General features: G+C 56.1%; 1 protein-coding gene across 1 annotated transcript in view; it reads right to left on the bottom strand.

Annotated features, from left to right (window-relative positions):
• Positions 1-1,113: 1,113 nt before the first annotated feature.
• The window catches only part of BMP7 (bone morphogenetic protein 7), a gene marked incomplete at both ends in the record, with an annotated part of 71,517 nt that continues 44,886 nt past the window's right edge, over positions 1,114-27,744 (bottom strand). Inside the window, 5 exons of the mRNA XM_080716140.1 lie at positions 1,114-1,263; positions 4,820-4,930; positions 7,281-7,357; positions 14,172-14,369; positions 25,992-26,140. Of these exons, the coding sequence (XP_080572266.1) occupies positions 1,114-1,263; positions 4,820-4,930; positions 7,281-7,357; positions 14,172-14,369; positions 25,992-26,140 (685 nt within the window). The remainder of the gene's footprint in view (positions 1,264-4,819; positions 4,931-7,280; positions 7,358-14,171; positions 14,370-25,991; positions 26,141-27,744) is intronic.

Raw genomic sequence — 27,744 nt, 5'->3', positions numbered from 1 at the left:
TGTGTGTAGATACCAGAAACGTGGGTGGACAGCCTAGCCCCCCACCTGCCGGCCTTGCGTCTGCGGCAGGGCGCACCCCCAATTATGAGACCCGCCGGCCAGGCAAGAGGGCTTTGCTGTAAGGGCCACATGTGAAATGCCCCCTGCAAGTCAGGACCCTCTCGTGCGCAATCCAACCCAGCAACCCTGCCCCTCTCGGCGCCCCCCACACTGCCTCACTCTGCTCCCAGGAGCCAGGCTTGTGCGTAGGGGCCTCTAATGAGGGGCCTGAAGGAACAGAGGTATCGGATGGTCCTGGCCACACCCAGAGAGGAGATACCGAGGACATCTCAGAGCCCTGCTCACCCCGGCCCATAAAAACTAGTTCCCTCCAGCGGTTCTTAACATCAGGGTGACTGGCGAGTCACTCCCCTTCTCTGCAATTTAGATTTCCTCCTGTGCAGAGGAGCCGGAAAGCCAGCCCCAATGCGCGCCACACGCCAGCTCCCGCTCCTGCGGCCGCGGGGGACATGCTTCTCCCTCAACGCCCCTTTCTGAGCGGAGCATCCTTCCCCTCTCCGCCGTATCCTGGGTTTGGGCAGGTCTGGGTAAACACAGGGCCGCTCCACTCTCCGCCTCCGCGGCAGGGTCCTGCTGACAAGTCAGAGCCAACCAGGAGATGAGGGGAGACTATTTAGGTAAATACAGCTGTACCATCCTACCCATTTTGATCCATTGGCTTTATTGTGACATTTATAACAGAACTTGAGCTCAGCCCCAAGCGCCCACCCCGGCCACACCCGTCCTCCCGTGTGGCCTGCGGGAGGGGCCTCCTTGTCACCTGGGAGCCCAGCCAAGAAGTCGGACTGGGCGCTTTTGGTGGTGGCTGTGATTTCCCTGCCGGGTTTTGCCTGCACCGGCTTGTAGGCTTCTTGTCCACAGGATTCGGCTGGTGCAAAACGATCGAAAGCCACTGGGCCCTAGAAACCTTAGTCCTCTTCCGCCTTGGGAGCTGGGGACGGAGGGAGAGAGGCCTCACGGAAGGCGGCTGGTCCTCTGGCTCCTTGCTGAGGACGGCGGCGGAGGTGATGGCAGGACAACCCACCGTGAGGCCCGGGGGCGCCTCCAGCTGGGCTAGTGGCAGCCACAGGCGCGGACCACCATGTTTCTGTATTTCTTCAGGATGACGTTGGAACTGTCATCGAAGTAGAGCACAGAGATGGCGTTGAGCTGCGTGGGGGCACAGCAGGGCTTGGGCACCGTGTCCGGGTTGATGAAGTGGACCTGACACACAGACAACAGACCACAGTGAGGGGCCAAGTCCTTCCTCGTCCGCCCGCACGTTTTGTGCCGGGGCGGAAGGACCCAGGCTCCAGGCACCCACGGGTCCCCGTCCCAGGGGCCTCAGCTCTGGGACCGTCCCAGGCCGCAGAGAGGGACACGGCCCCCAGCAGCGGTGCAAGTCAGCCGCATCAGATCTGGGGCCAGGGAGTTCTTTGTTGTGGAGGCTGTCTTGCGGTTGGGTTGTAAGCTGCTGAACAGAGCCCCTAAGTTCTGCCCCCTAAAACCACTAGCTACACCTCAGCCCTTTTTATTTATGTATTTTTTAAACTTTGAAGCAGAGTCTCGCTAAGTTGTTGAGAGTCTCACTAAGTTACTGAGACTGACCTCGAACCTGCAATCCTCCCGTCTCAGCCTCCAGAGTCCTGGGTTTACAGGCATGTGTCACTATGCCCAGCTAAAGGCGCTGTTTCGCTCGTGGGCTTCCGTGCCCCATAGAGAGCGTGGGTTGGAGCAGGAGCAAAGAAACTCCCGTGGCTACAGGTACATGCGTGTCACCGAGCAGCAAAGCAGGCCAGGAGCAACCTCAGGGCAGAGTGGGGACTGAGGCAAGGAGAGGGAAAAGGCCACCCCTCAGCCCAGGCTGACCGTGACCCAGAGGGAACTCAAGCTGCACCCACCACGTAACGACGCCGGCCTGGGGGTGCCTCGGGAGCTTTGCAAAATGTCACTAAGAATGTTTTTTATTTTTCCCTCTTCCTGTTTTGTTATTTTCTGTGGCTCTGTAAGTCCAGTTTTGCAATGTCAATCAATTTTTTTTGTGTGTGTGGTACTAGAGCTGGAACCCAGGGGCATTCTACCTCCAAGCTACACCCCAGCCCTATTTTTTAATTAATTAATTATTTATTTATTTATTTTGGTAGTACTGGGGATGGAACCCTTCTACCTCCGGGCTACACTCCCAGACCTATTTTATATTTTTTATTTGGAAACAGGGTCTCTTAAGCCAGCGCGGCTGGCTTCGAACCTACGCGATCCTCCTATCTCTTGCCTCCCAAGCGCGGGGATTAAAAGTGTGCGCCACCACACCCGGCTTTATTCTTTATTTTGAAACAGGGTCTCACTGAGTTGCAGAGGGCCTCCCTAAGTAGCTGAGGCTGTCCTCGAATCGCGATCCTCCTGTCTCGGCCTCCCAAATGCTGGAAGTAAAAGCGTGTGCCACCACGCCCGGCTTCAATCAATATTTTTGTGAATAAAAACTGAAACTGTTTCAAAAACCAAAGAAGCCCCCCACCTACCCCCAGCGAGTCAGCCATTCTGGTCTGGGTCGGAGCCCCGTGAGTGCCTAGCAAGGCCGGCCGCCCCCTCTCTGCCCTCGGCCGCCACGCCATGACCTCTGACCCAATTCTCACAGGATGGTAAATGTCCGGTTCCTCCGGACCGTGAACCTCCTCCACCTTGAGTAATGTTAGGGTGAATCCCAGAGGTCAAGACATTTCCCCTGTGAGCACTCCGCCAGCCCCCTGGATGGCGAGTCACCCCTCTTAAACACAACCACAAACATCCCGTGTCACCACGACAGGGAGTCCCTTTGATCCCGGGATCTGGGGAGAGGCTGAGTGGGGCTCACAGGGCCAGCAGGATCCTGTCCCTTGGGCCGTAAAAGAAGGGATGGAGGAGGCCACAGATTGCCCAAGGCGGCTGGGGGACAGGCCGCGCACGCTCCAGGGGCCTCGGAGCAGGTCCTAAGTGGGATGCCAGGCTGGAGAGGACCATCCTGTTTCTAGCAAAGGACCTCCAATCCTAAAGAGGGCTTTGGAGTTTACAATCCACTTGAAGAAAAGGCTTAAAAATAAGCCCGCGCCCCCAAATCGACCAAACAAAAGAAACAGATGAGCTTTCCCCCAGGATTTAAGGCACAGGACAGGGCCAGGGAAGAGACGCAGGTTATTAAACAAAGGGGCACAAGGCCCGGGAATGCGCAGAACTGTGAGACCGACGGAGTGGCCCTGGGCAGTGAGTTCTCTGTCACCGGGAGCACTCAAGCCAGGAGAGGTTGTCAGGAAAAAACCAGGTAACACTCAAGGACTTTGAACCTGGGACTCTAAGCTAAAGAACACAGTCCCTAAACTCGCCACTACTGTTATTTTGGGAGATAATAATAGCATCCACGGGGTGTCTCCATGTGCCGGGCACTGGGTTAAGAGTTTTCCCCTCAGCTGGGCGTGGTGGTGCACGCCTGTCATCCCAGTACTTGGGAGGCCGAGAGAGGAGGCCCGCAGGTTCAAAGACAGCCTCAGCCAGTAGTGAGCCTCTCAGCAACCTAGCAAGACCCTGTTTCCAAATGAAAATAAAAAGGGGCTGGAGTGTCACTTGGAGGTAGAGTGCGTGGGAGTTCAACCCCCAGTACCAAATAAATAAATAGTTTCCCCTTCACAGTTACCCTGGTCTTCCCAGAGTCCTCACAGAGGAACTTAAACCCAGCCCTAAGGCTTCACCGCTCCACCCCGTGTCCTGCCCTCCCTCCTCCCGGCACCTTCTCCCTCTCTGAAATTTCCTCTTCCATTGACCTGACCAGTTTTCTCCACTGGGAAATTCAGCTGGGAGTCCTGGCGTACTTGGGGCTCTTCCTGGGACTGTCCCTGGCTCTTGACTCAGGATTTGGACGCAGCCGACCGCCGACAACACAAGACAGACCCTTGGATGGCTGAGCCTCAGAGGAAGAGCCTGAGCCGGCAGAGGAAGGCTAAGCCGTACAGAGGCCGGGACCCTGACACCCAGGGGATGCCAGAGCTTGGGGGTACCGGGGAGCCTGCAGAAAGGACGCCTCCGCGTATCAAAGGCACCTGCTACCCAAGAGCATGGTCCCAGTTCTTGGTTAGACCTGGTGACCAGTGCATGATACCTTAGGAGCGCAGAAAACTGTCGCAATTTTTTTTTTTTTGCGGTAATGGGGGTTGAACCCAGGGACATTCTACCTCTGAGCTACACTCCCAGCCCTATTTTATTCTTTATTTTAAAACAGGGTTTCACCAAGTTGCGGAGGGTCTCACAAGTTGCTGAGGCCGGCCGCGAACCCGCGATCCTCCTGTCTCAGCCTCCCGAGTGCTGAGATTACAAGCGCGCGCCACCACGCCCGCTCACTGTGGTACTTTTTAAATTAGAAGAAACAAAGGCACTTGGGAGCCCAAGCCTACACTCATCTTCACAGCAATGTGCTCAGAAAATGTCATTTTCTTTCTTTTATGGGCGGGATGGGGTGGGAATATTAACTACTGAACCCAGGTGCATTCTACCTCTGAGCTATACCCTAGCCCTTTTTATTTATCTATTTATTTTGAAACAGAGTCTATGCTGTAGAGGCTGGCTTCAAACCTGCCATCCTCCTGCCTCAGCCTCCAAGTACATACAATAGTATTTTCAATATCTTCATGGAGCAAGGGGCCCACAGATGTGGCCTTGGGCGGACACACGTCACATGCCCCTCGGGCTCCAGCCTGAAGGAGCACTGGCCAGATATGGTGGCCCCGCGGCCTGTACCCCCGCTGCCCACACCCACCAGCGTCTGCACTATGGCGTGGTTGGTCGCGTTCATATAGGAGTTCAGAGGGAAGGCGCACTCGCCCTCGCAGTAGTAGGCGGCGTAGCCTTCGGGTGCGATGATCCAGTCCTGCGGGAGAGAAGCCGGTCACTTCCAGAACCTCATGGGAATCCCCAGCAGCAGGGTCCCCCTGCCATGTGGACACCCTCCTCCCCGTGGGCCACGTCCAAGGCAGAGGCTCCGCCATACCCTCCCCAGCGGCAGGGTCCAGACAGACAGAGCAACCAGCCCGGCCCTGCAGCCCCGGCAGAGAGAAAAACCAGGGCAAGTCGCCCCGGGGCTGGGCGAGCCCAGGCGGCGTGGGGCCGTATCTTCAGGACCAAAGCAGGCACCTCAAAAAGTTCCTGATGTTAGAGAGACCGCACCCGGGACCAACTGCACCCCACTGGGTGGTGGGGTGCTGCAGTTTGCTGAAATCAGACCTCTGCGCCCGGGGCCGCCGCCCGGGAGAGACTAAAGACCAGGAAGCCCGGTGGGAATTCCCAACAGCACAGGAGGGCACAGAGTGGGTCCACATGTCACTGCTCCGTGAGTGAGACACGGGCCACACCGGCCTCTAGGGTCCGGCTGGCACAGAAACACGTCCAGGCAGTGGGACACGTCTCATGACCCCACACACGCCCCCAAACTCAGTGGAGTTTTTTTGGGGGGAGGGGGTACTGGGGGTAGAACCCAGGGGCTTTCTACCTCTAGGCTACACCCCCAACCTATTTTATACTTCTATTTGGAAACAGGGTCTCACTAAGTTGTTGAGAGCCTCACTAAGTAGCTGAGGCTGGCTTTGAACGTGCACCATCCTCGGGCCTCAGCCTCCCAAGTGCTGGGATGACAAGTGTGCGTCACCACGCCGGCTCTTTATTCTTTATTTTGAAACAGAGTCTCACTAAGTTGCTGAGAGCCTAAGTAGCCAAGGCTGGCTTCGATCCTGCGCCATTCTCCTGTCTCAGTTTTCCAAGTTCTGGGATTATAAGCGTGCGCCACCACTCCCAGCTCCAAAACTCAGTGTTTAACAGTGAATAAAGAAAAACTGCAAAGCTGCCATGCAGGGGCAAGGTCTCGAACAGAGTTGTCCCTCATTGACTTTTTTTTCTTTTTTTGAAACAGTCTCTCCAGATTGCTGAGGGCCTCACTACTTGCTGAGTCTGTCCTCGAACCTGCAATCCTCCTGTCTCAGCCTCCCAAGTACTGGGATTACAGGCCTGTGCCACCGCGCCCGGCTCCCCGTTGACTCTTCATACATGGAATCTGCCAGCCGAGGCCCCTGGAGTTTGCCTCTGGGGTGTGGGCCCTGTCATCAGTCCTGAGGACTGACCCTCAGGAAGGCTCCAGGCTGGCTGTGCACCCCTGTGCCCTGCGGGATTGTGGGATAGTCCTCAGAAAGCATCTGACCCTCCCACTGAACTCCCTGCTCCCCAAGAGCAAATCAACAGTGCCAGCTGTCCCCATGATCTTTTGACAGTGCCCTGTCCAGGGCCTGGGAGGCTGCAGACGCCCGGATGTTGGAGGACCTTCAGTGAACACCTGCTATCTTGCAGGACCCCCACTCTTTGTCCAGGATTTATCCTTTGCCCGTCACCCCCACTCCATCTGATTGGTTGTAGAAGGAGCGACCATGTTCCCATCGTAGGATGGGACCCCGGGAACCGCTGACTGGCTTGGGAAAAGCTCCCGCCCTAAGCTGGGCCCATCAGTCCCTCCCATGGGGATCTGAATCATGTCAGAGGAGGGAACCAGCTGGGTGAGGGGTGAATTCCAGAAAGTGAGATTCTAAGTCAGGGGCCAGCCCTGCGTGAGAATCAGTTACCACAAGATGGGAATGAGGAGCTAGCTGGGTGTGATGGCGCACACTTGTAATCCCAGCATTCGGGAGGCTGAGAAAGGAGGATTGCCATTTGAGGCCAGCCTCAGCTACTTAGTGAGTCCCTTTGCAACTCAGTGAGACCCTGTTTCAAAATAAAGCGTAATAAGTTGGGCAGAGTGGTGCACACTTGCAACCCCAGCGCTTGGGAGGCAGAGACAGGAGAATCACACAGGTTTGAAGCCAGCCTCAGCAACTTAGTGAGACCCTGTTTCCAAATAAAGTATAAAATAGGTCTGGGAATATAGCCCAGATGTAGAGAAGCCCCTGGGTTCCACCCTCAGTTACCACACTCACACACAAAAAAGCATAATAAAAAATAGAGCTGGAAGTGTAGCCCGGAGGTAGAATGACCCTGGGTTCCATCTCCAGTACCAAAAAAAAAAAAAAAAAAAAAAAGGACTGAGGCTCTGTGTTCCAAGTGATGGGCTCCCTGGCTCTGGCTCGAGTCTCCGAGCAGTCAGCTCTTGGGTCTGATGGACGCCCCGTGCTAAGCCCTCGCTGTCTTCCTTTGTTGGGCCACGGGGCACCTGGGGTCCGGGCAGCCCGGCCAGCCCTCACCTGCCAGCCGAGGTCGCGGAAGCTGACGTACAGTTCGTGCTTCTTGCAAGCCTGCCTCTGGTCGCCGCTGCTGTTCTCTGAGTGGACGAGGGAGCAGAGGAGAGAGAACAGTCACGGTCAGTTCCCTTCATCCCAGGCGAGTGGCGGGCAGTGATCGCGCTCGGCGTCGGGAGGGCGCACCTCCCGACACCAGGGCCACCCTCAGATCTGCAGCCATAGACCCGCTTCTACCCCAGCAGAGGGGCTGTGGGGTGCCGGCACCCCATCTCTCTCCGACACCTCTCAGCTCAGAGCATTTTCGGGACCCTTTGTGGACACTGGTTTTCTTTACACACGTTTTTACTTTTCATTTATTTACTTATTTTTTGTGGTGCTGTGGATGGAACCGATTTTACCTCTGAGCTACACCCCCAGTCTGATTTTTCCTTTATTTTGAAACAGGGTCTCACTAAGTTACAGAGGGCCTCACTAAGTAGCTGAGGCTGGCCTTGAACCCAGATCCTCCCATCTCAGCCTCCCAAGTACTGAGATTACAAGCGTGCGCCACTACGCCCAGTTTTATACACGTTTTAAAAATGCTTGCATTTCCCGGGCGTGGTGGCGCACGCTTGTAATCCCCGTGCTTGGGAGGCAGAGACAGGAGGATCGCGCAGGTTCGAAACCAGCCACGTGCTGGCTTAGGAGACTGGGAGTGTAGCCGGAGGTAGAAGGGCTTCCAGGAACCCCAGTACCACCAAAAAAAAAAAAAAAAAAGCTTGCATTTGCCTGGATTCCGTGAGGGCATCAAACCCCATCCACAGCCCACGCCTGGCTGCTGGATTCTGCTCGGAGGGTCTGCTTTGAACGACTCTGCCCATGAGTGCAGACTTCACCCCAACTCTCATCCACCTGGAGGGGCAGGAGGTGCACAGAAGGGCCCGGGACCAGCCGTCTCTCCACAGCACCAGGACGGCACTCGGTCAACGTAAAACCCACCACCGAGGCCCCCGAGGCCCAGGGATGGTGCGGTGGGGGTTTCCAGAAGTAGGTGAGCTCGTAAGCATGTCAGGTCTGAGCACCTGGAAACGCTGCGAAAACTCCATCTCCACCAGTCTGTCCCCTCCACGCAAACGCAAAAACGACCCCGTGGCTGGAGAGGCTGTTTATTTCTTTTTAACCAGGACCTCTCTTTCCTGCGCTTGAAAGTTCCCAGGGCTTTCTACCACCCTCAGCAGCATCCAAACTCCTGTCCCTGCTCCTACGGCCCGGTCTAGTCCTGCATCCTAGAGCATGAGCCACAGTGCCAGGCTCAGCCGCCTCTCCCCGTGCGGAGCCGCGGCCAGGCCCTCGACACCTCCGTGCCGCTGCACGCGGTCCCCACAGACTGGAGGCTCCTTCCCATATTCTATGTTCCTGGCTCCTATGTTCATTCAAAACTCGCCTCCAGGGTCACCTCTCCAGAGAGGCCTTGTGAGGTCATGGCTGGGCCCCAGAGCCAGTGCCCACCAGTATTTGCGGAATGCGCCCAACCTACAGTTAGGGGACCCCAGGCTCCTGTTTTCTGTGGCCCTTCAGAGGCACCTGGGTATCTGGCACAAGCCCCTCACGGCCAGCTTGCCCTTCCTAGAGACCGGTTTGGAGACCCAGGCCTGAGCTCGTAGGTACCCATCCCACCACCAGGGTCAGACGCTGGTTCAGGGAAGGGCAAGCACCTCGTTCAATCTTCGGGATGTGGGGGCTTCTAGAAAGAGCTCCCGCCTTCCTCGGGAAGCCCTGCGGGAAGGAGGCTCACTCTCTTTCTCTTTTAGTCTAGCATAAAAAAAATAACAAAGCAAGCCAGGTGTGGGGCGCATGCTTGTAATCCCCGCGCTTGGGAGGCGGAGACAGGAGGATCTCACAGGTTCGAAGCCAGCCTCAGCTACTTAGTGAGGCTCTCGGCAACTTAGTGAGACCCTGTTTCCAAATAAAGTATAAAATAGGTCTGGGAGTGTAGCCCGGAGGTAGAAAAGCCCCTGGGTTCCATCCCCAGTACCGCAAAATAATAATAAATAAATAAAGCAGCAGATGTTCTGTGCTGCCATATCTTGGTGATGAAGACGCAGGCGGGGGCGGCCAGAGCCGGCTCCTATCCATCCGCCAAGCCTCTGGGCCAACAACCCAGTGGCCAACTCCCCCGGTTCTGTGGCTCAAGGGTCCTGGACTCGGGCTCGGCACCCTCCAGCACAGGAATAGGGATCTGCTAGAGCCCAGCAGATACACACTCCTCACACCATGAGCCTCTAGATGGGGTCTGATCGCAAGTCAGGATGGGGTCAGGGCTGCCCTGGCCAATCTGTTTGGGGGTTGGAGACCCCCATACCCGCACACCCTTCAACCCTGGGAACCATGGCTGGGTCACCTGAACCCCACTAACATGTCTCTGGGGTGTCTCACAAGAGCCACGTCCCCCAGTTCACAGGAATTCCACCCGCATGGCTTCTAGGCCAGCAAGGAGAGCCCAGGGCCAGGCCGTCCCTAACATGCAGAGATCAGACTGTGCGGGCCCTCGGGGACTCGTGGTGGCTGAGTGGGGTGACTGGAGGCACCGTGGGCGCAGCAGTGCCGGGCTGCAGGCACACCGTCCCCCACGGCCTCTTCTCCTTCCTCCCCACAGAGGCAGCAGCCGGGCACCGCACAGCCCAGAGAGGTTGGGAGAAGCAGCCTGAAATAGATGGAGGCCTGAGCAGAGGAGGATCCTAAACCACTCAAAGGATGGGTGCTGATAGATTAGTAATGTCTGCCGTGGGCAGAGGCGGGGTGCGCCGAGGTCTGCGGCCCACTCCCTGGCCTGGTCGCAAAGCCAAGCAATGATATTTGGGTCAACGCACAAACCCACGGCCAGATAGACCGAGGTGAGAATAGTTCAGGTTGCTGGCTGTGGGCACGAGCTGGGGTGGGCACTGGCCCTGCTGTCATAGCTGAGGTCTCCTGTATCTCCTGGTTTCTGGGGACTGTGGCTGCAACGCCTATAAATAGTGCTAGGGCCTCTTTTCTTCCTTCCTTCCTTCCTTCCTTCCTTCCTTCCTATTCCTTCTCTCCTTCCTTCCTTCTTTCCCTCCTTCCCTCCTCCCTCCTTCCTATACTAGAGTGAACCCAGGGGCATTTTACCTCTTGGCTACCTCCCGACTCTTTTTATTATTTGTTTTTTTGTTTGTTTGTTTGTTTGTTTTTGGTGGTACTGGGGTTCCTGGAAGCCCTTCTTCCTCTGGGCTACACTCCCAGACCTATTTTATATATTTTTTTATTTGGAAACAGGGTCTCCTAAGCCAGCACACGTGGCTGGCTTCGAACCTGCGTAATCCTCCTGTCTCTGCCTCCCAAGCGCGGGGATTACAAGCGTGCGCCACCACGCCCGGCTTATTATTTGTTTTGAAACAGGGTCTTGCTAAGCCCAGAGACTGCCTTGGACCTGCAACCCTCCGGTCTCAGCCTCCCAAGTACTGGGATCACAAGCTTGCGCCACCACACCCAGTTACCTCTTCTCAGCAGATCGGCAAGGCCGGGAGCAGCGAGGCTGGGGCTCCCTGGCTCTCCCGTCCTGCGCCACGCACCTGCGCAGCACAGAGCAGATGTGAGCAGTTGGCAGCTCAGCACCTCACTTCCCTCCAGAAAGCCCTGCCCGGGCAGCCAGCAAGTCAGAACAGTGCTCGGGCTCAGCCGCTGCCCCACAGCCATCTGGTGGAGGCGGCTAATTACCAGGGTGTGAGGGGCCGTTCCCCACCCAGGTGGCCATCTGAGGAGCCGTTGAAGCCCCGGGGCCAGGGAGGGGGAGACATCGGAGGCAGCTGGTGGCATGCTCAGGCCTGCGTCCCCCCTGCCACACAAAGGGCTGCGTGCGAGAGAGGCTCGCCCTGTGTGGCCCTCCCGCAGGACTCCTGCCTGGCACGGAGGCATGGCACTTCAAACGGCACGAGGGCACGCACGTGCGCAGATTGCGGATCGCAGAGCCCAGGGTAGAGCTCGGGCATTGCTGGGTTGTTTTTTTGTTTTTGTTTTTGGTACTGGGGATGGAACCCAGGGACATTCTACCTCCGAGCTACACCCCCAGCCCTATTTTTCATTCTTTATTTTGAAACAAGGTCTCGCTGAGTTGCGAAGGGCCTCGCTAAGTAGCTGAGGCTGTACGCGAACCTGCGATCCCCCTGTCTCAGCCTCCCGAATGCTGAGATTACCAGCGTGCGCCACCGTGCCCGGCTGGTAGGTTGTTTTTAGATGAAACTCCCAAGGTAAGGCTTGGAGGAGCTTAAGGCTGGGGACGTGAGGTTCTCGGGAAGGAGCTAGGGAGAGCTGTCACGGGAGCTGTGAGGCTGTCCTGGGGGTGTGTAAATGGACGCGTGGTGAGGGTCTGAGGAGGAGGCCGTGGGAGTCACAGCGGGGAGTTCTAAGGCCCGGAGGCCTCGCCCACTCATTCCGGAGCTCCAAGGCAGAGTTTTTGCTGGGATGGAACCCTCCAGCAATTCTAGCTGGGTGGATTTACAAAAAGCCTCTAGCTGGTCTCCAGGCTGTGCGCTGGGGCCCCCAGTACGCGCCCTGCTCAGCCTTCTCTGAGCGGGCTGCATGGGGTCCACGCCGCACCCACAGCTTCAAACGGCAAACCTTCTCCATGCTCATGGGACGAATGCCGAATTCAAGAGGTGGCTTGAGAGAGAACAAGCGACCCCAGGCTTCCCTCCTACCACGGCTGCCTGGTCTCAGAGGTGCCAGGAACCTCGCACCAGGAGCCTCTGCGCCTGCGGGTCCCCCCGCCTGCAGCGCCCCTGGGGCCAGCCTGGCCTCGCTCGGGGCTTTTCGTGGGGAAGCTGCACCCAACAGGCCCGGGTCCTAATCACTGCTCCCGACACTGGGTCCTTTACAACAAACACATGAGAATGGCGGCTACCGCCCCCATCCCACGCCACCTCGCGGGGTGCCCAGGCCTGAGATCTCAGCGCCAAGCCCAGCCCGAGACCCCGCACGAGGGAGGCCCTAACCAGGAAGGAGCGGGGCAGCTGGTTTTTAATTGGGGGATCACAGATCCCACGGAGGACCCTAAAAAAGGTTCTGCATGCTAGAAACCAGGCAAAATTCCTGCACGCTCCTAAAGGGAGCGTGAAGGGGCCCTGGGGTTGCGGGTTCAGAGGGCTGGACACTCCCGGCAGCACCCGGGGAGGGTGCTGCTCCAGCCTTTGACTTGGTGATTCCATCCACCATCATCGTCATCTCCAAAGAGAGAAGACATGTTCTCAGCAAAAACAGAAGAGGCAGCCAGGCATGGTGGCGCACACCTGCAATCCCAGTACTTGGGAGGCTGGGACAGGAGGACGGCAGGCTTGTGACCAGCCTCAACAGTATAGCAAGACCATCAGCAAGTCAGCAAGACCCTGTTTCAGCGTAAAAATAAAATGTGGGTGGGGTGTAGCCCAGAAGTAAAAAGCCCCTGGGTTTAATCTCCAGTACCAAACACACACACACACACACACACACACACACACACACACACACACTTTGGAGGCACACAGACCAGGGGCCCTGGGGACTCCCAGGGGCCAGGGAGCACTGCTCTCTCCACCACATCTGGCCACCTTGGCCCTCAAAAAGAAATGAACATAGCCGGGCGAGGTAGCGCATGCCTGTAATCCCCGCACTTGGGAGGCTGAGACAGGAGGATCACACAAATTCAAAGCCAGCCTCAGCTACTTAGTGAGGCTCTCAGCAACTTAGTGAGACCCTGTTTCCAAATAAAGTATAAAGTAGGTGCGGGAGGATAGCCCAAGGTAGAAAGCCCCTGGGTTCTACCCCTAGTACCACAAAAAAGTAAAAATAAAAAAGGAAACAGGCTCTCCCTAAATTGCTTAGGTCTTGCCAACTTGCTGAGGCTGGCCTTGAACCTGCAATCCTCCTGACTCAGCCTCCCAAGTACTGGGACCTACAGGCATGCTGGCTGGGAACACCTCATGTTTCGTACTTGTGTTGGAAGTACTTGTGGTGCTGAAGTGGTGTGGTGGAAATGTTACCTCTACTTAATGAGACTTTTCAAACAAACCTAAAAGCGTACCAAATACACAAAAGCACCTTCCACCCATATCTGAAAAGTATTCAAGCTGGCCATGTGTTTCAAACATTTTTCTTTTTCTTCTTGCGGGTCTGGGGATGGAACCCAGGGGCATTCGATCTCCGAGTTACACCCCCTGCCCTATTTTTTATTCTTTATTTTGAAACAGTCTCACTGAGTTGCGGAGGGCCTCGCTAAGTAGCTGAGGCTGTCCGCGAACCGCGATCCTCCTGTCTCAGCCTCCCGGATGCTGAGATGACAAGTGTGCGCCGCCACGCCCGGCTTCAAACGTTTTTCGTTTTAGGGAAGGAAATGAAAGATTCAGTAACTGTCTCCCTCTACTTCCTCTTCCTCCCTCCCCAAGGGGCTCCAACAGGCCTTTGGTCTTCCTTCCCAGGCACAAAGGTAGCTATCTCGTGTCTATTTAGAGATCTTTGCGATTGGTACCTTATGGTACCCTAATGTTTTTCGACTTGCATTTCCAAATTAGTAATTTTTAACTTATATTTTGTGGTGCTGGGGATTGAACCAAGGAACATTCTATCTCTGAGCTATACCCCCAATCCTTTTTCTTCTTCGCTTTTGAAACTATGTTGCTGAGGTCACTAAGCCGGCCTTGACCTGTGATCCTCCCGTCTCAGTCTTCCAAGTCCTGGGATGACAGGTGTGCGCCACCACATCTGGCCAGTTCATTGCTGTTAGAGAATTCAGGTGGATGGGCAGCTCTAGCGGGAAGCGGCGTGAGCTTGGCTGCCTGCTGTGGTTCTTCCAGAACCTTTTGCTGAACACCTATGCTAATTTCAAGCGGCTCCCTCCCGGCCCCTCGGGGCTCCTCGGCGTACCTGCCACGGTGGCCATCCGCAGGGCCTCCTGGTTCTTGGGCGTCTTGGACCGATTCTGGCTGCGCTGCTTGCTGCCCGTGGACCGGATGCTACGGAGGTGGACCTCGGTGGCTTTAAAGAAGGCCACCATGAAAGGCTGCTTGTTCTGGGGCCCGTGCCGCCCGATCAGGCCCGCCAGCTTGGGGTTGATGCTCTGCCCTGGAGAGGAAGCAGCAGGGACACAGAGCGGTGAGTAGGGGACGGGCAGCCACGCGGGCCCAGGGCACCGCCACCCGCTCACACCCCCGGTCTCGCCTGCTCATCCCCAGGTACACCTGGAGCTTGGCCCCTGGCCAGGCAGCTCTCAGCAGCTGGGAGAAAATGGCCATCAACGAGATAAAGAAAATGCCCAGTTCTCTGAGTGTCTGTGCTGGTGAGGGAGGGATGCTGAACCATGGCCACCAGGACACCCCCAAGCCAGGCCAGAGGGGTCAAGGCTGGCAAAAGCCACAGCCTGAGAGCCCGGGCCCATCGCATCTGGACCTCTACCTGGAGTCCCCTCGATGGGCTGGAGTGGAGGAGTGCAGCACCCCACCACGCCCACAGCAGCGGGGGGCTTTGGTTCCTTTTTTGTTTTTTGTGGTACCAGGGATGGAACCCAGATTCTACCTCTGAACTACATCCCCAGCCGTATTTTTTGGTCTTTTTAATTTATTTTTTGGTGGTACTGGGGGTGGAACCCAGGGGCTTTTCTACCTCCGGGCTATACTCCCAGACCTATATTTTATTTGGAAACAGGGTCTCACTAAGTTGCTGAGAGCCTCACTAAGTAGTTGAGGCTGGCTTCGAACCTGCGCAATCCTCCTGTCTCAGCCTCCCAAGCACAGGGATTACAATTGTGTGCTACCACACCCAGCTGGTCTTTTCTATTTTTGAAACAGGGTCTCTCTCACTGAGTTGCCGGGGGCCTCGCTAAGTAGCTGAGGCTGTCGGTGAACCGCAATCCTCCGGTCTCTGCCTCCCGAATGCTGGGATGACAAGCGTGCGCCACCACGCGGGGCTGGGGCTTTGGCTCTTAAACAGCCCCCGCCCCCTGCCGTCGCCTTCACCCCTCAGCCTTTCCGCATTCTTGAGCAGGGTTCCCTTAAGTTCATCTACCTATAATTTGAGCGATTCTATAAAAGAAACCATAAAAGCTGAGCCCCTAAGAATTGTTTACCCCCTGGAAGGCTTTTAGGGCAAAATAAAAAAATAAAAATGCCCGGTTGGAAACCTGAAATCCAAGCACTGGAGCACTCTCCGCACCGCTACGCAGGGACAGCTGTCAGGACAAGGACACAGGGGAGCCAACGCAGGAGCTTCCAACCCAGGCCGCCACTGACCGGCCCGCGCGGGCGGAGGGCCGCGAGCTCCAGCCCCGTGGACCTCCTCGTCTGTAAAATGGGGCTGAAGCCAGTGACCTCATCCACCTGGTTCCCTGGTCACCGGTCCAGTCTCCATGTCGGCTGGTGTGCCATAAACGGACTTCTCTGGGCCGCAGGGTGGGGTATCGGGTTAAAATGGGGCAATGAACCCCCCCTGGATGGTTGCCGGCTAAGGGATAAGCATGTGACCCAATTCAGTTAGCCAACAAAGATGTGGATGTTTCTAGAAAAGAGGCTTCCCACTCTGACTTCTGGTAGGAAACTTCCCTCCCTCTCTCCAGGCAGGATTGAGGGAAGGGATGGCTGGACGTCCAGAGTCAGCCGCCATTTAGCAATGGCGGGGAGACCAGGCTTTCAAAGAAGGCTGAGCAGGCAGAAGCAGCAACAGTGAGACAACGCCAAACTGCTGGATCAAACCAGACCTGCAGCTTGCGTTCTCAGGCCCGTCGGCAGGACGTCCTCTCCCCTGGATTGTCGGGTCTAAGCTGGGATCCTCGGTTACTCTCGCCCTTTCTGAGCAGCGAAGTACAGGGGCGTGTGTGCACGCCGCCTGGGGCCTAGCCGCGCGGGCAGGTCACCAAGCTTGGGATAAGATTCAAGTTTCTAACCTAATGGCTAAAAGATACCATGACAGGCGTTGTTTCACCTTCAACCAAAAAACAGATGCAGAAATCGGCTGGGGATTTCTGGGGACGGTTAAATGTGTGGTTACCACGTTCTCACGGATTCCACTCCCCGTCATGAACTAAGGGAGACTGGACACGGCTTTATAGGACAACGTGTACATCAGTGCTCACACACACACACACACACACACACACACACACACGCACGCACTACACACACGCACGCACCCAAGGATTGAATCAGGCATTGATATTCTACTTCTTTCTGAGATATACCCCCACCATATTTATCTGTCTGTCTGTCTGTCTGTCTGTCTTTTCTTTTTTGCAGTACTGGGGATTGAACCGAGTGGCATTCTACCTCTGAGCTACGCCCCCAGCAGAACAGGGTCTCACTAAGTTGCGGATGGCCTCACTAAGTAGCTGAGGCTGGTGGTGAACCTGCGATCCTCCTGTCTCAGCCTCCCACATGTACTGGGATTACAAACCTGCACCAACAAGCCCAGCTATATATTTTTTATTTGGAAACAGGGTCTTGCTAAGTTGCTGAGGCTGGCCCCAAATATTCGATCCTCCTGTCTCAGCTTCCCACGTACTAGGATTACAGGCATGCACCACCACACCCCGCCAAATTTGTAAGAGTTCGTGTGTATTAGGTCTATGCAGCCGCCGCCTGCGCCCTCGGGGACGCAGAGCAGCTCCGCCAAGCTTCTCCATGCTGCCTTCGACCTCGGGGCTCTCCCAAAGGGGGCTGCAGGTCCCAGGGGGTGTGCAGTCACATCTAGAGACGTCCTTGCTGTTGTAGCTGGGCGGGTGCCCCGGGCATCGTGAGGGTGGAGGCCAGGGCAGCCGCTGTGCACCTAGAGCACCCACGTGGCCCCACACCGAGTTGTCCCTTCTCGGCGCTGAGAGACTACAGTTCAGCCCCAGCCACTAGATACTGCTCTGTCCACCTCCTCATCGCTCTGCATGTTCCGGATGGTTCGTACACATGGACGCACTCTGTGTCGCCTCATTCCAATCCACATTGACTTCCGGATTCATCCCCGTGTCCCCCGGGTCCACGGTCTCCGTTGCTGAAGTGTCCACGCCGTGCACAGGCCCCGGCTTGCTCATCCCTTGTCCGCCGGGGCTCAGGGTTCCTCCCAGTTCCCCTGATTATGAGCACACTCCGCAGCAGCGGGCTCGGTTCCTCCTCTGATGCGTCCCCCATACCACCTGCTCTCTTTGGCTCAGTGTGTGCTCTGGGTGTGCCCGAACCTCTGCACCTGTGCTCCACAGGGCCAGGGAAGCTGTCTGCCGGGCGCCTGCCCTGAGGCGCGAGGCCGGGAGGAGAGGCTTGATCCAAGGAGAGGAAGACGAGGTGGAAGCAGCTGAGGCCCCACAGCCACGCGCAGCCGGGTCCCTGGGAGGCTTCAAGTCAGACCTTTCCTGCCTGGCTTACAGCTCCTTCTGAACAGGGCTCCTCAGAGTGTCTTCCTCCCAGGAGAGGCAGGTATAAGAAGAGAGAGACACTCCTGGTCCTGCCCACGGGATCCTTCTTCCTACATTCTTGGGGACGCAGAGGTGGCCCTCTTGCAATATGATATGATGCCCCCAGGACAAAGTACCCACAGCTCGAGATGACAAGCCAGGGCGGAAACGTCTCCACTACTGCCCACCGTCCACCGTCCAGCCCAGGCATCGGCAACCTGCAAACCATATCCGGCCCGCCGCCTGCTTTCCCAAATAAAGTTTTATTGAACACAGCCAATGCACACCATGCACGCATGGTCTGTGGCTGTTCTCACAGGGCACGGCACCACTGTGAAAGCAGACACCTGACCCTCCACACCTAAAGCCTCTACCCTGCAGTGAGCTACAGAAAATGCTTGCTGACCCCACTCTAACCAACCCTGGAGCAGCTTACTTCCAGACCTATTAAAAAAATAACACCACAGATGTCGCCATGAGATAAGACGCCCTATGTTCTACTATGCGCCGATGTGAGCCTTCCTGGGACTTCAGTCTCAGCCGTGATTGGCCTTCAACAATAAGAAAAGACAAAACCTTCATTTACAAAGAACTTGCTTCATGCTGGGCACCTAGCTAAGCTCCTGGGGCCCACGGCTCCAGAGGGCGGAGATGGAGTCCACACCCGGTGCAGCCACTGGAGACTAAACGCTGCAGCACCATCTGCTAACGCGGCCAGGCAGATGCTGGTAGCCTAAGATTCAGAAAGGATGCCAGGCCCGCATGTGAGGTACCTCAGGGGACTCCAGAGGCAAAGGAAGGTCTTCCAAGAGGTGAGCCAGGTGGCCGCAGGTCCCCGGGGTGAGCTGAGGCCCCGCCGGCCTACGACAATGGCGTGCACAGAAGCTGCAAGCCCGGCCCAGCGCTCAACAAGGTCCTGAGAAACATCCTGGCCTCTGGGGGGCAGCGGTGCAGGAAGAGATGCAACCCACCCGCAGAGCCCGCAGAGTCCCGGCTTTCTTGCGGTTTTCCAGGCCGAGGGCCGCCAGCTGCCCCTCCGAGGCCCGCAGCCAAAGAAAGTTCCTCGTTAGCCATGGAAAGCATGCGAATTCCAGATGCTTCTCCTGGTGCAGCAAGACCCAAGCGACAAGTGGGAAGACAGCGGACACGCGTGACATCCGTCAGCCCCAAGGACCTGCTTTGCGGGCACCGCCTGCCTGCCTGGCCCTGGAAGGGTCCATTCCAGGCGCTGAGTCAATGGGAATGTTCTTCCCTCTCTTTTTCCAGCTTCTGGACAAACAGGAAATGAACCAATGTCCAGGGGCAGAAGCACCCCGGGGCCAGCTGCGCCGTGGGCGGGGCCGCTCTCCTGTCCTGTCCAGCTTTAGGGCTCCGGGCCGCAGCGCTGTCGCGAGCGGCTGCCTCCACTTCCTCCCCAGCTGCACTTGGAGGGCACACGCCCTCCCGTCCTCAACACCCCGCGTCCTATACCACCCCATCTGGGCGGCCGAGCGGCGGGACACGTGTGCTCGCGTGCCAGAGGAGCCGGCTTGGCTCCGCGCACACACATCTGACCGGCAGCGATGGGGCGGGAAGGAGAAGGGGCCCCGTGGCCTCGGAGGTCCGGAGATGAAGGCCATGTGGCAGGAGGCGCTGGAGAAACGGTCCCCGAGGAAGGACGAGGGGGGCAGATGAGGCCAGCGGCCGCCGCCTTTGATCTGAGGCGCTGATGGATGTCCCCCTCCGGCGACCCCGAGGGATGTCCTCTGTGAGCAGGGGGAGAGAGGAGAGGAGCCCATGAAGCGGGACAGGATGTTGGAGTCCTCATCTTAGGAACGAAGGACCAGGCGCTTCCCCCATGCAAGAATGAGGGCCTGACTAGCCCAGAGCGGTCTTCTCCCAGCCGGCAAGAGCAGAAGGCGGGCGTGTGGGTTTGTAGAGTGGCAAGAAGCCTTCTGAACTCTCCCGGGAACCCAAGGGCTCCCCTGGATGCCCGGCCTTTGTTCACCGTCCGCTTTCTCCGGGAATGTGAGCACACTGACAGCAAAACCTCTGTCTCGTGCGGGCTGTTTGAGTGAATATATATGATTCCAGCTGGGTGAAGAGGCTGCCGGCCGTAGGAAGCAGGTGACGACAGGCAGGTGTGGGCAGGGGGAGCGATCGGCCCCTTTCATCCTACGGTTGCTACGTCCTAGGAAATGGCACCTGTCAGGGCCTGTGGGAATGCTTTAACGTCTCTTAAGGGGTAAGACAAGATGTGAACTTTAGCGCCGATAGGATTATATTCACCTTTACACTAAGATGGTTAAACAATGCACTGTTTGTTTGGTGGTTTTGTGTGCGTGTGTGTGTGGTTTTTTTCTTTTTTCTTTTTGCGGTACTGGGGATGGAGTCTAGGGGCATTGCACCTCGGAGCTACACCCCCAGCCCTATTTTTTTATCTTTATTTTGAAACAAGGTCTCACTGAGTTGCAAAGGGCCTCACTAAGTAGCTGAGGCCGGCTGCGAACTGAGATCCTCCTGTCTCAGCCACCCGGATACTGGGATGACAAGTGTGCGCCACCACGCTTGGTTTATTATTATTACTATTTTTTTTTTATGGAGTAGGAACCCATGAGCGCTGCATTCATCCTGGCCACTGGCAGAAGGCTTCCTGAGTGGGTCTTGCAAGGAGCCCACCTGCATGGCAGTTCTTTTAGGAGGGAGAGAGCGCTGAGGCAGGACGCTCACGGGCAGGGCCAGGCCTGGGTGTCTGCGTGGCCCCCTCAGGCCTTGTCGAGTCCAGTCCCAGGTGGCCCCACTCCCTGGAAGCTTTCCTGGCAAGCACGAGGGGGCTGAAGTCCAGTCCTGGCATCTCTCGAGCCAGGGAGCCGGGCGACTCTGGTCAGCTTCCTCAGCCTCTTTCCTTGTCTGTAAAATGTCGGAGGCAACCACTGGGCGCCCTGGGCGGGGTCACTGTGAGAACTACATCAACAGTAATCACGACAGCACAGTAATTTCCAACACCCCTGAGCACAGACCAGCGCTGGGCCCCAGCTCTGCGATCCCCAGGAATCCACCCCACCGCACTAAACAGAAGGAGGGGCAGGACTGCGTTCGGAGGCCCGAGGGTCTGTAAAGTAGGCCCGAGGGCCCATCCGCCACCAGGAGCTCAGGGCCAGGCCGCGGTGAAGGCCCCGGGGCCTCCATGTTCACCAACGGCACCCTGGGAGAACCGGCAGCTGCAGAAGCCCCTCCGCTCAAAGCGTCCTCTGTCCCACAGCACCCAGCCCTTGCACCAGCCTGGGGTGTGGCCTGGTCCTTCTGTACAGAGGGAGAGACAGACAGAAAGCAGCCCCGACTCCAGCTCTGGCAGCGCCACCCTCCCCGGGAGCTGAGGCCTTGCTGCCCGGCTGTCTCCCGAGGAGCTGCAGGTGCCCAGAGCTTTCTGGGCTTGCTTCCCACACAGGCTTGCCGGCCGAGAGGAGCGCAGCTGCGCTGCTGCCGTGGCTAACAGGAGGGCCACAGCTGGGGAGGGGAGTCGCAGGCCTCGGCTTGGCCTGCTTCCTGGGTGGTCTCGGAGGGCACCTCTGGCCCGAGACCACCCCAGAGGCCAGAAGGGAAGGAAGGGGTGCGCTCTAGGGCTCTGTCCCGGCAGACATCAGGCTGTTCTGGAATCAAAGCCCTCGCCTCATGGGGACAGAGCGAGTTGGCTGGGATTCCTACTGCCTATAAACCTATGGTATCAGGAGAAAACCAGGCCCGAGAGGAAACTCCCTCCAGGAAGAGCAGCCGGTGGCCACGGGATGCCACCTAGAATCGGGCCACAGTTCGTGTGGCCCTCCTTCCCCCCTGTGTGGGGACTGGGCCATGCCATCGCAGGCAGGGAGGCCCCCAGAGTCAATGCCAGGAAGAGGTCCCCAGGGCAAGCACCAGGGACTCTGCTTCCCGCTCAGTACCCGGCACACAGTAGGTGTCCAACAAACTGAATCCCAGCAGACCCCACAGGGCTTCTCCTGTGTAGGTGTCTGACCAGAAAAATCCTGAATCCAAGGTCCAAGTGGAGCCTGGCAGCCAGGTGCCCTCCAATGAACAGGGAACCCCAGACACTGGGCACAGCTTCACCAGAGCGCAGCCGCCCAGCCAGGCCCCTGGCTGCCTAAGGGGTCCCGGACACAGGCATGGTCCTGGCCCGTCCTCAGAGACCCACCATCGGTGGGTGTGGGATGGCGCCCAGGAATCTTGCCCTGTGTATCCCCAGGTATCCTGCCGGGAGCTGGGTCTCAGAAACACTGGGCTTCCATGCTTCTTCACGCATCCCGTGAAGGTCCAGGCTTCTGTGCATTTTGCCCCTGGTGGTCTGAGGGAGTAGTCCAGGGCAGCCACAGCAAACCCACCCCCTGATATGCTCTACCCCTGGGCAGGTGTCCACTCCCAGTGTCCTGCCGGGGAGGTGGGGCAGAGCATCTGACCCTGGCCCTGCCAGGGATGGAGAAGGGTCTGGAGATGGCCGAGCTCTGGGGCAGCTCTCAGGAGCCTCAGCTCCCCACGCCACGAGCTCGTTAGCAGCGGCCTTACTGCTTGGCGCCCTGCACATCACCAGTGTCCACAGGACAAGCCCCGCCACATGGCTGTCCTGCAGCCGGCTTGGCGGTCTGAGATCACCCACCCCTCGCAGATGCCCTCGGAGGCGGAAACTATTAACAGCCCCACTTCCTACACAAGGGCCATTCATTGAGTCACCACGGGCCACAGGGCTGGGGTGGAGCAGCGGCCCGGAGATGCAGGCCTGTCTCATCCTCAGTCAGGGGCGGAGCAGAGCAAACGTGGCGTGTGGACTCGGCTTCCAAGGAGAAGGGAGGGCGGGCTGACTCAAGGAGCTGGCTGTGGGGTGCCGTCTCTTAGGAGAAAAAATTGAATCTGGGTCCCAGGAGCCAGCAGGGCAGGCAGGACAGACCCACAGGCCCACTGGGTCAAGGCGGAAGGTCTAGCCAGTGTCCATGAGGCAAGGAAATGGTCCCTGTGAAAACAGGGATCTTTGTGTCAACCCACCCCCTAGACATTCCATTAAGGGGCCATTAAGGGGAAAGAAGAATCGAGTCATTCTGTGGCCAGATAAATTTGGAATTCCGCTGTGCAGCAGACCCCATCTCAATAGTGAGGGAGAGCCCAGGTGGTAATAAGCAGGCTGCAGGCTTCGTGGGAGTCCGGGCGGAGTGTAACAAAGGAAAACTCCAGTGCTTTCTAGAACCTTCTTTAAATCTCAGCAGTATAGAAAGGGGTGAAGAGCAGGGAGAGAAGGGTGAGGGAACCTTCAGGAGAGTGAAGATTAACCTGGACGGCAGGGCAGGAGTGTGCTCCTAACTGTGGCCCGCATGTGGCCTGGAGGATTTTTTTTTTCCTTTTTTTTTGTTACTGGGGGTGGAACTCAGGGGCTTTTCTACCTCCGGGCTACACTCCCAGACCTATTTTATACTTTATTTGGAAACAGGGTCTCGCTGAGTTGCTGAGAGCCTCACTAAGTAGCTGAAGCTCCTCCTGTCTCAACCTCCCAGGCACTGGGATTACAAGCGTGCGCCACCACGCCCTGCTGGAGGATTGTTCTCATGTGGAGGGGGTACACTGGGTGCTCAGGGTGCAGGGTGGGGAGGAGCCTTCCTCTTTCACTCAGACCCTTAGAGGCCTTGGAGAACAGAGATGGTTCCTGCTCTCGCATCCTTCTGCCAGGTCCCTGAGTTGGAGCAAAAGAGATGAGAAGGGGCTCCTACTCCAGACCCCCATTATCACCCCCAGGATTCTGGCCAGTTTTTTTCACTAAACACCAGGCCAGAGACCCCAGCTCTGATTGGAAGGAAAAGCCCAGAAGCCAGAAAGGAGAAGGTGATGAAGTCCTCAGCTACACTGCTGGAATCCATCGGGTAAAACCTGACATCATCGGAATCCAAAGAAAGCTAAAAGCTGGAGAACTATCCGCTGCTTAAGCCGCAAAGAAACACAATTGAGAAGAAAACGGCCAATGACGATGGACGAGAGCCATCACTGGGCAACGGCTATGAACGTAATGCTGGGGAAGAAACCATGCAGGGCGTGTGCAGGAAAGCGCCCCTCCTCACACACGTGGGGGAACAAGCAAAGTCAAACGCAAGGTGCCCGCTGGCCCCCACCAGGTTAGCAAGGATGAACGAGTCTGAGAACTTGAACCGATGAGGAAGAGGAAACGGCCTCCTCACGTGCTGACAGCATCGTGCAAACGATCGGCCTCTCGAGGGCAAGCTGATGCGTTCTACAACTCCAACAGGCGAGGCTGCTTTGAGTAATTAATCCTAAATCCACGCTCACTCAGCTGAAAAATACCTGTGTGTCAACGTTTGCCGCTGAAGCCCTGTTTGTAAGAGCAAAAGACTAGAAAACACCCTGAGGTCCATCTCACAAGGTAACAATAACAACAGCTCGTATTTAGGTGCGGGTCCTACAGTCAGGTTTCTAAGCCCTCAATAGTCAAAGCATGGTCCAGTAGCCTCACAATCCCCAAGGAGCTGTCTGGAAAGGCCCTCCATCCTTGACCTGCTCAGTAAGAATCTGCATTCTACCAAGATCCCTGGGGGTTCCTATGCACATTTAAAAACTGGGTCTTTACGCCGGGGCGTGGTGGTGTACGCTTGCTTGTAATCCCCGCCCTTGGGAGGCAGAGACAGGAGGATCGCGCAGGTTCGAAGCCAGCTGTGCTGGCTTAAGAGACCCAGTTTCCAAATACAAAGTAAAAAATAGGTCTGGGAGTGTAGTCTGGAGGTAGAAGGGCTTCCAGGAACCCCAGTACCACAAAAATAAATAAATAAATAAAAATAAATGAAAACTGGGTTTTTTGCCTATTTTTTTTTTTTTGTGTGTGTGTGTGTGTGGTACTGGGGATGTACCCAGGAACATCCTACCTCCGAGCTATAATCCCAGTCCTATTTTATTTTTATTTTGAAGCAGGGTCTCACCAGGTTGGTAAGAGTCTTACTACTGCTGAAGCTAATCGTGAACCTACAATCTTCCTGACTCAGCCTCCCAGGTACTGAGATTACAGGTGTGCACCACCATGCCCAGTTTAAGGAACCGTTTTCAAACCTCTTTTCACGTTAACTTATGAAATCTCCTAACAAGGGGATGGATGGCCCCAGCCCTCTTAGCAGCTCCGTGTTGGAGATGAGGAAGTCGAGGCTCTGAGAGGTCAGAGAAGCTGTCCAAAGGCACACAGTGAGGAAGGGCAGGCCCGCCTACATTCACACTGTGTGGACACAAAACAAGCCTTAAGACAGACTGGAAAGCCCTTTAATGGCAAACAGGACCAAGCTCCAAATTGTCAAATGAAGAATATTGAATAACTGTTCCATCGTTTGCAAGAAAATAATAAAAAGAAAACAGAATTTATATATAAGCATCTAAATACCCAGATCGCATCTCTGAAGAGATACCCAATAACACAAAAACAGGAGTAGACCCTGGGAAGTGGAACTTGGTAGCTGGGGAAAGGAAGCTGGAGGGAAACTATTTACTGTTGCACATTTCCATAATGTCTGACTATGGAGCCATGGGCATGTATTTCCTATTCCAAAATAACTATAAACAATTTTTTTTTCCCTTAAAACTGGTAGAAGAAGCTACACACCCAGAAGAAACCACTCCCATTTAACTAAAAACACACCTTGAAGGACAGAGAAATTGATACCACCAGCTCCCCACACATCTTCCTGTCTGCCCTTCTTAACAGAGGTGGGTTGTGGTGGAGACGCAAGAGGCCGGGAGGTCCAGCTGACCATGGATTCCCCTGGAGTTCAGGAATCAGAACCACTAATGTAGAAAGGACTAATAATGCTTTGGCCAGTGCAGTGGTCCTCAACTCCCACAAAGGACATCTGACCATGTCTAAAGAAATTTTGGGGAGTTAGAACCGGGAGACACTGCGGATATCTAGTGGGTAAGAGGCCGGCGAAGACACTAAACATGATCTGGTGCCCAGGACAGCCCAAAATGCTTTGAGACCAGAACCTGCACCAGCACCTCTCAGACTTCTTTGGGTACGGGAGTCAAAGTACGGTTCTGATACAGCAGGTCTGAGATGGCCTGAAATTCTACATTTCTACCATGAGGACTGGCACTCCGATCACGTGAAACTATTCTTGAGCAGCCAGGACTTGCCCAGCCTCGCTACAGGCAGCTCCCTTTCTTCTCCTACAAAGGGGAGGAGACAACTTTGCATCTGGATCAAAGCCAGGCACCGAGCTCGAGAGGAGATCAAAACAAGCTTGTGCTCCCTGGGAACCCCAGGAGCACAGGCCGTACTTGAACGAGTGGTGGGCATCGCCGGGGGGACTCACCATCCAGAGTGTCCACCGAGAGCTGCAGGCCCAGGTTGTGTCGAGGGTTGACAACCCAGTGGTTGCTGGTGGCTGTGATGTCGAACACCAGCCAGCCCTCCTCGGAGGCCCAGAGGGTGCGGCTATCCAGCAGGAAGAGGTCAGAGTCCCTGTGAAAGAGGGGGAGAGACACGGGCTCCAGTTAGCTGGGTCACAGCTCGGCCACCCTGACGGCTAAGTGCTAAGAGGAGGGCCTGGTGGGACGGGCAGTCAAGAGGGGACCACCGGCTTCCCCCAGAGTGGGTTCGCCAGACCAAGGCTCAGGCACAAGGAACCCTCCATGCTCATGGTGGGGAAGAGGAGCACAGAATGATTATGAAGAGACAGGCACACAGGGTCACGGAGCTGCTGAGACGTAATCTCATTCTACCAAATGTTAGGGGGTCCCAGCAGGACAGAGTGGAGGCATACAGCCCAGGGGTTGCTGGGCGTCTCAGGTGGCAGAAGGTGACATTGATTGCCCTGTTCAGCACGTGCCTGGTACTACCCAAGGGCTCAACACAGCATCTCCGTCAACTCTCACCACCCTACGTGCGGGAATGTCATCTCCACTCCACACATGGGAAAACCAGGGCCTGCTCAAGCTCGTTTAGCCAGGAAGTTGCCGAGCTGGGGGCCTGGGGCTGGGCCCAGGTGACTGAGCACCATGCAGAGACGCTCCCTCCCTCCCTGCTGCACAGCTTCTCCATGAGCTGGGCTCCTGGACCAACACTATGAATAGAAGATACCCCCTAATTATCTCTTTCTTAATTTTTGCAATAGCAAAATGAGTAAAACCAAAATTCATCCTGCGGGAGGTGGATGGATGGATGGATGGATGGATGGATGGATGGATGAGTGGGTGGATACATGGGCAGGTGGATGGATGGATGATGGATGGATGTGTGAGTGGGTGGATGGATGGATGAAGAGATGGATAAATAGATGGATGAAGAGATGGATAAATGGATTTGTGGATGGATGGATGGGTAGGTGGATAGATGGATGTATAGATAGATGGATGTGTGGGTGGGTGAAGAGATGGATGGTTAGATAAGTGGATAAATGGATGAATGAGTAGGTGGATGGATGGACTGATAGACGGACAGATGTGAATAGATAGATGGCTGTGTGGGTGGGTGAATGAATGGGTGGGTGGATGGATGTGTGAGTGGGTGGGTGGGTGGGTGGGTGGATGGATGGGTGGGTGGGTGGATAGATGAATGGATAGATGGGGTGCATGGATGGATAGATGGATGAATATTTGGGTGGGTGGATGTATTCTGGCATACAAGGTCTGCATAGTATCTCTGCACTTTGAATTATAAGTATCAGTTTCAGTACTTTGGGTTCTTCAATACTCAGTTAAAATATCAGAAACCGTAGATTGTGCCAGGCATCGGGGCATTAATGATAAACAACCGCACATGGGCCTCTGTCCCAGGGCATTAATGTTCTATCATACCTAGAGTTACCTAACTTTCCTGGGAGTTTTCTCTGCTCACACCTAAAGCCGTGAGATGTCGCAACTATTTGTGGGGCGCTCGCCGTGTGCGAAGATATGGCTCGAAACGCCCAGCCAGCATCACATCACTGAACTCTTAGAGTTTGTGGAAATACTGCCTATGACATTGTGCAGCTCTCAAATTGAGGTCCAGGAAGGTGGAGTTGTTTGCCCAGGGTCACACCACTAGGACACGATCCAGGGAGGTGGAGCCCAACAGGCCGCCTGCAA

The sequence above is a fragment of the Muscardinus avellanarius genome, assembly GCF_963383645.1.
Source record: "Muscardinus avellanarius genome assembly, chromosome: 19".
NCBI lineage: Eukaryota > Metazoa > Chordata > Mammalia > Rodentia > Gliridae > Muscardinus > Muscardinus avellanarius.
This window is presented reverse-complemented; position numbering and strand designations above follow the sequence as displayed.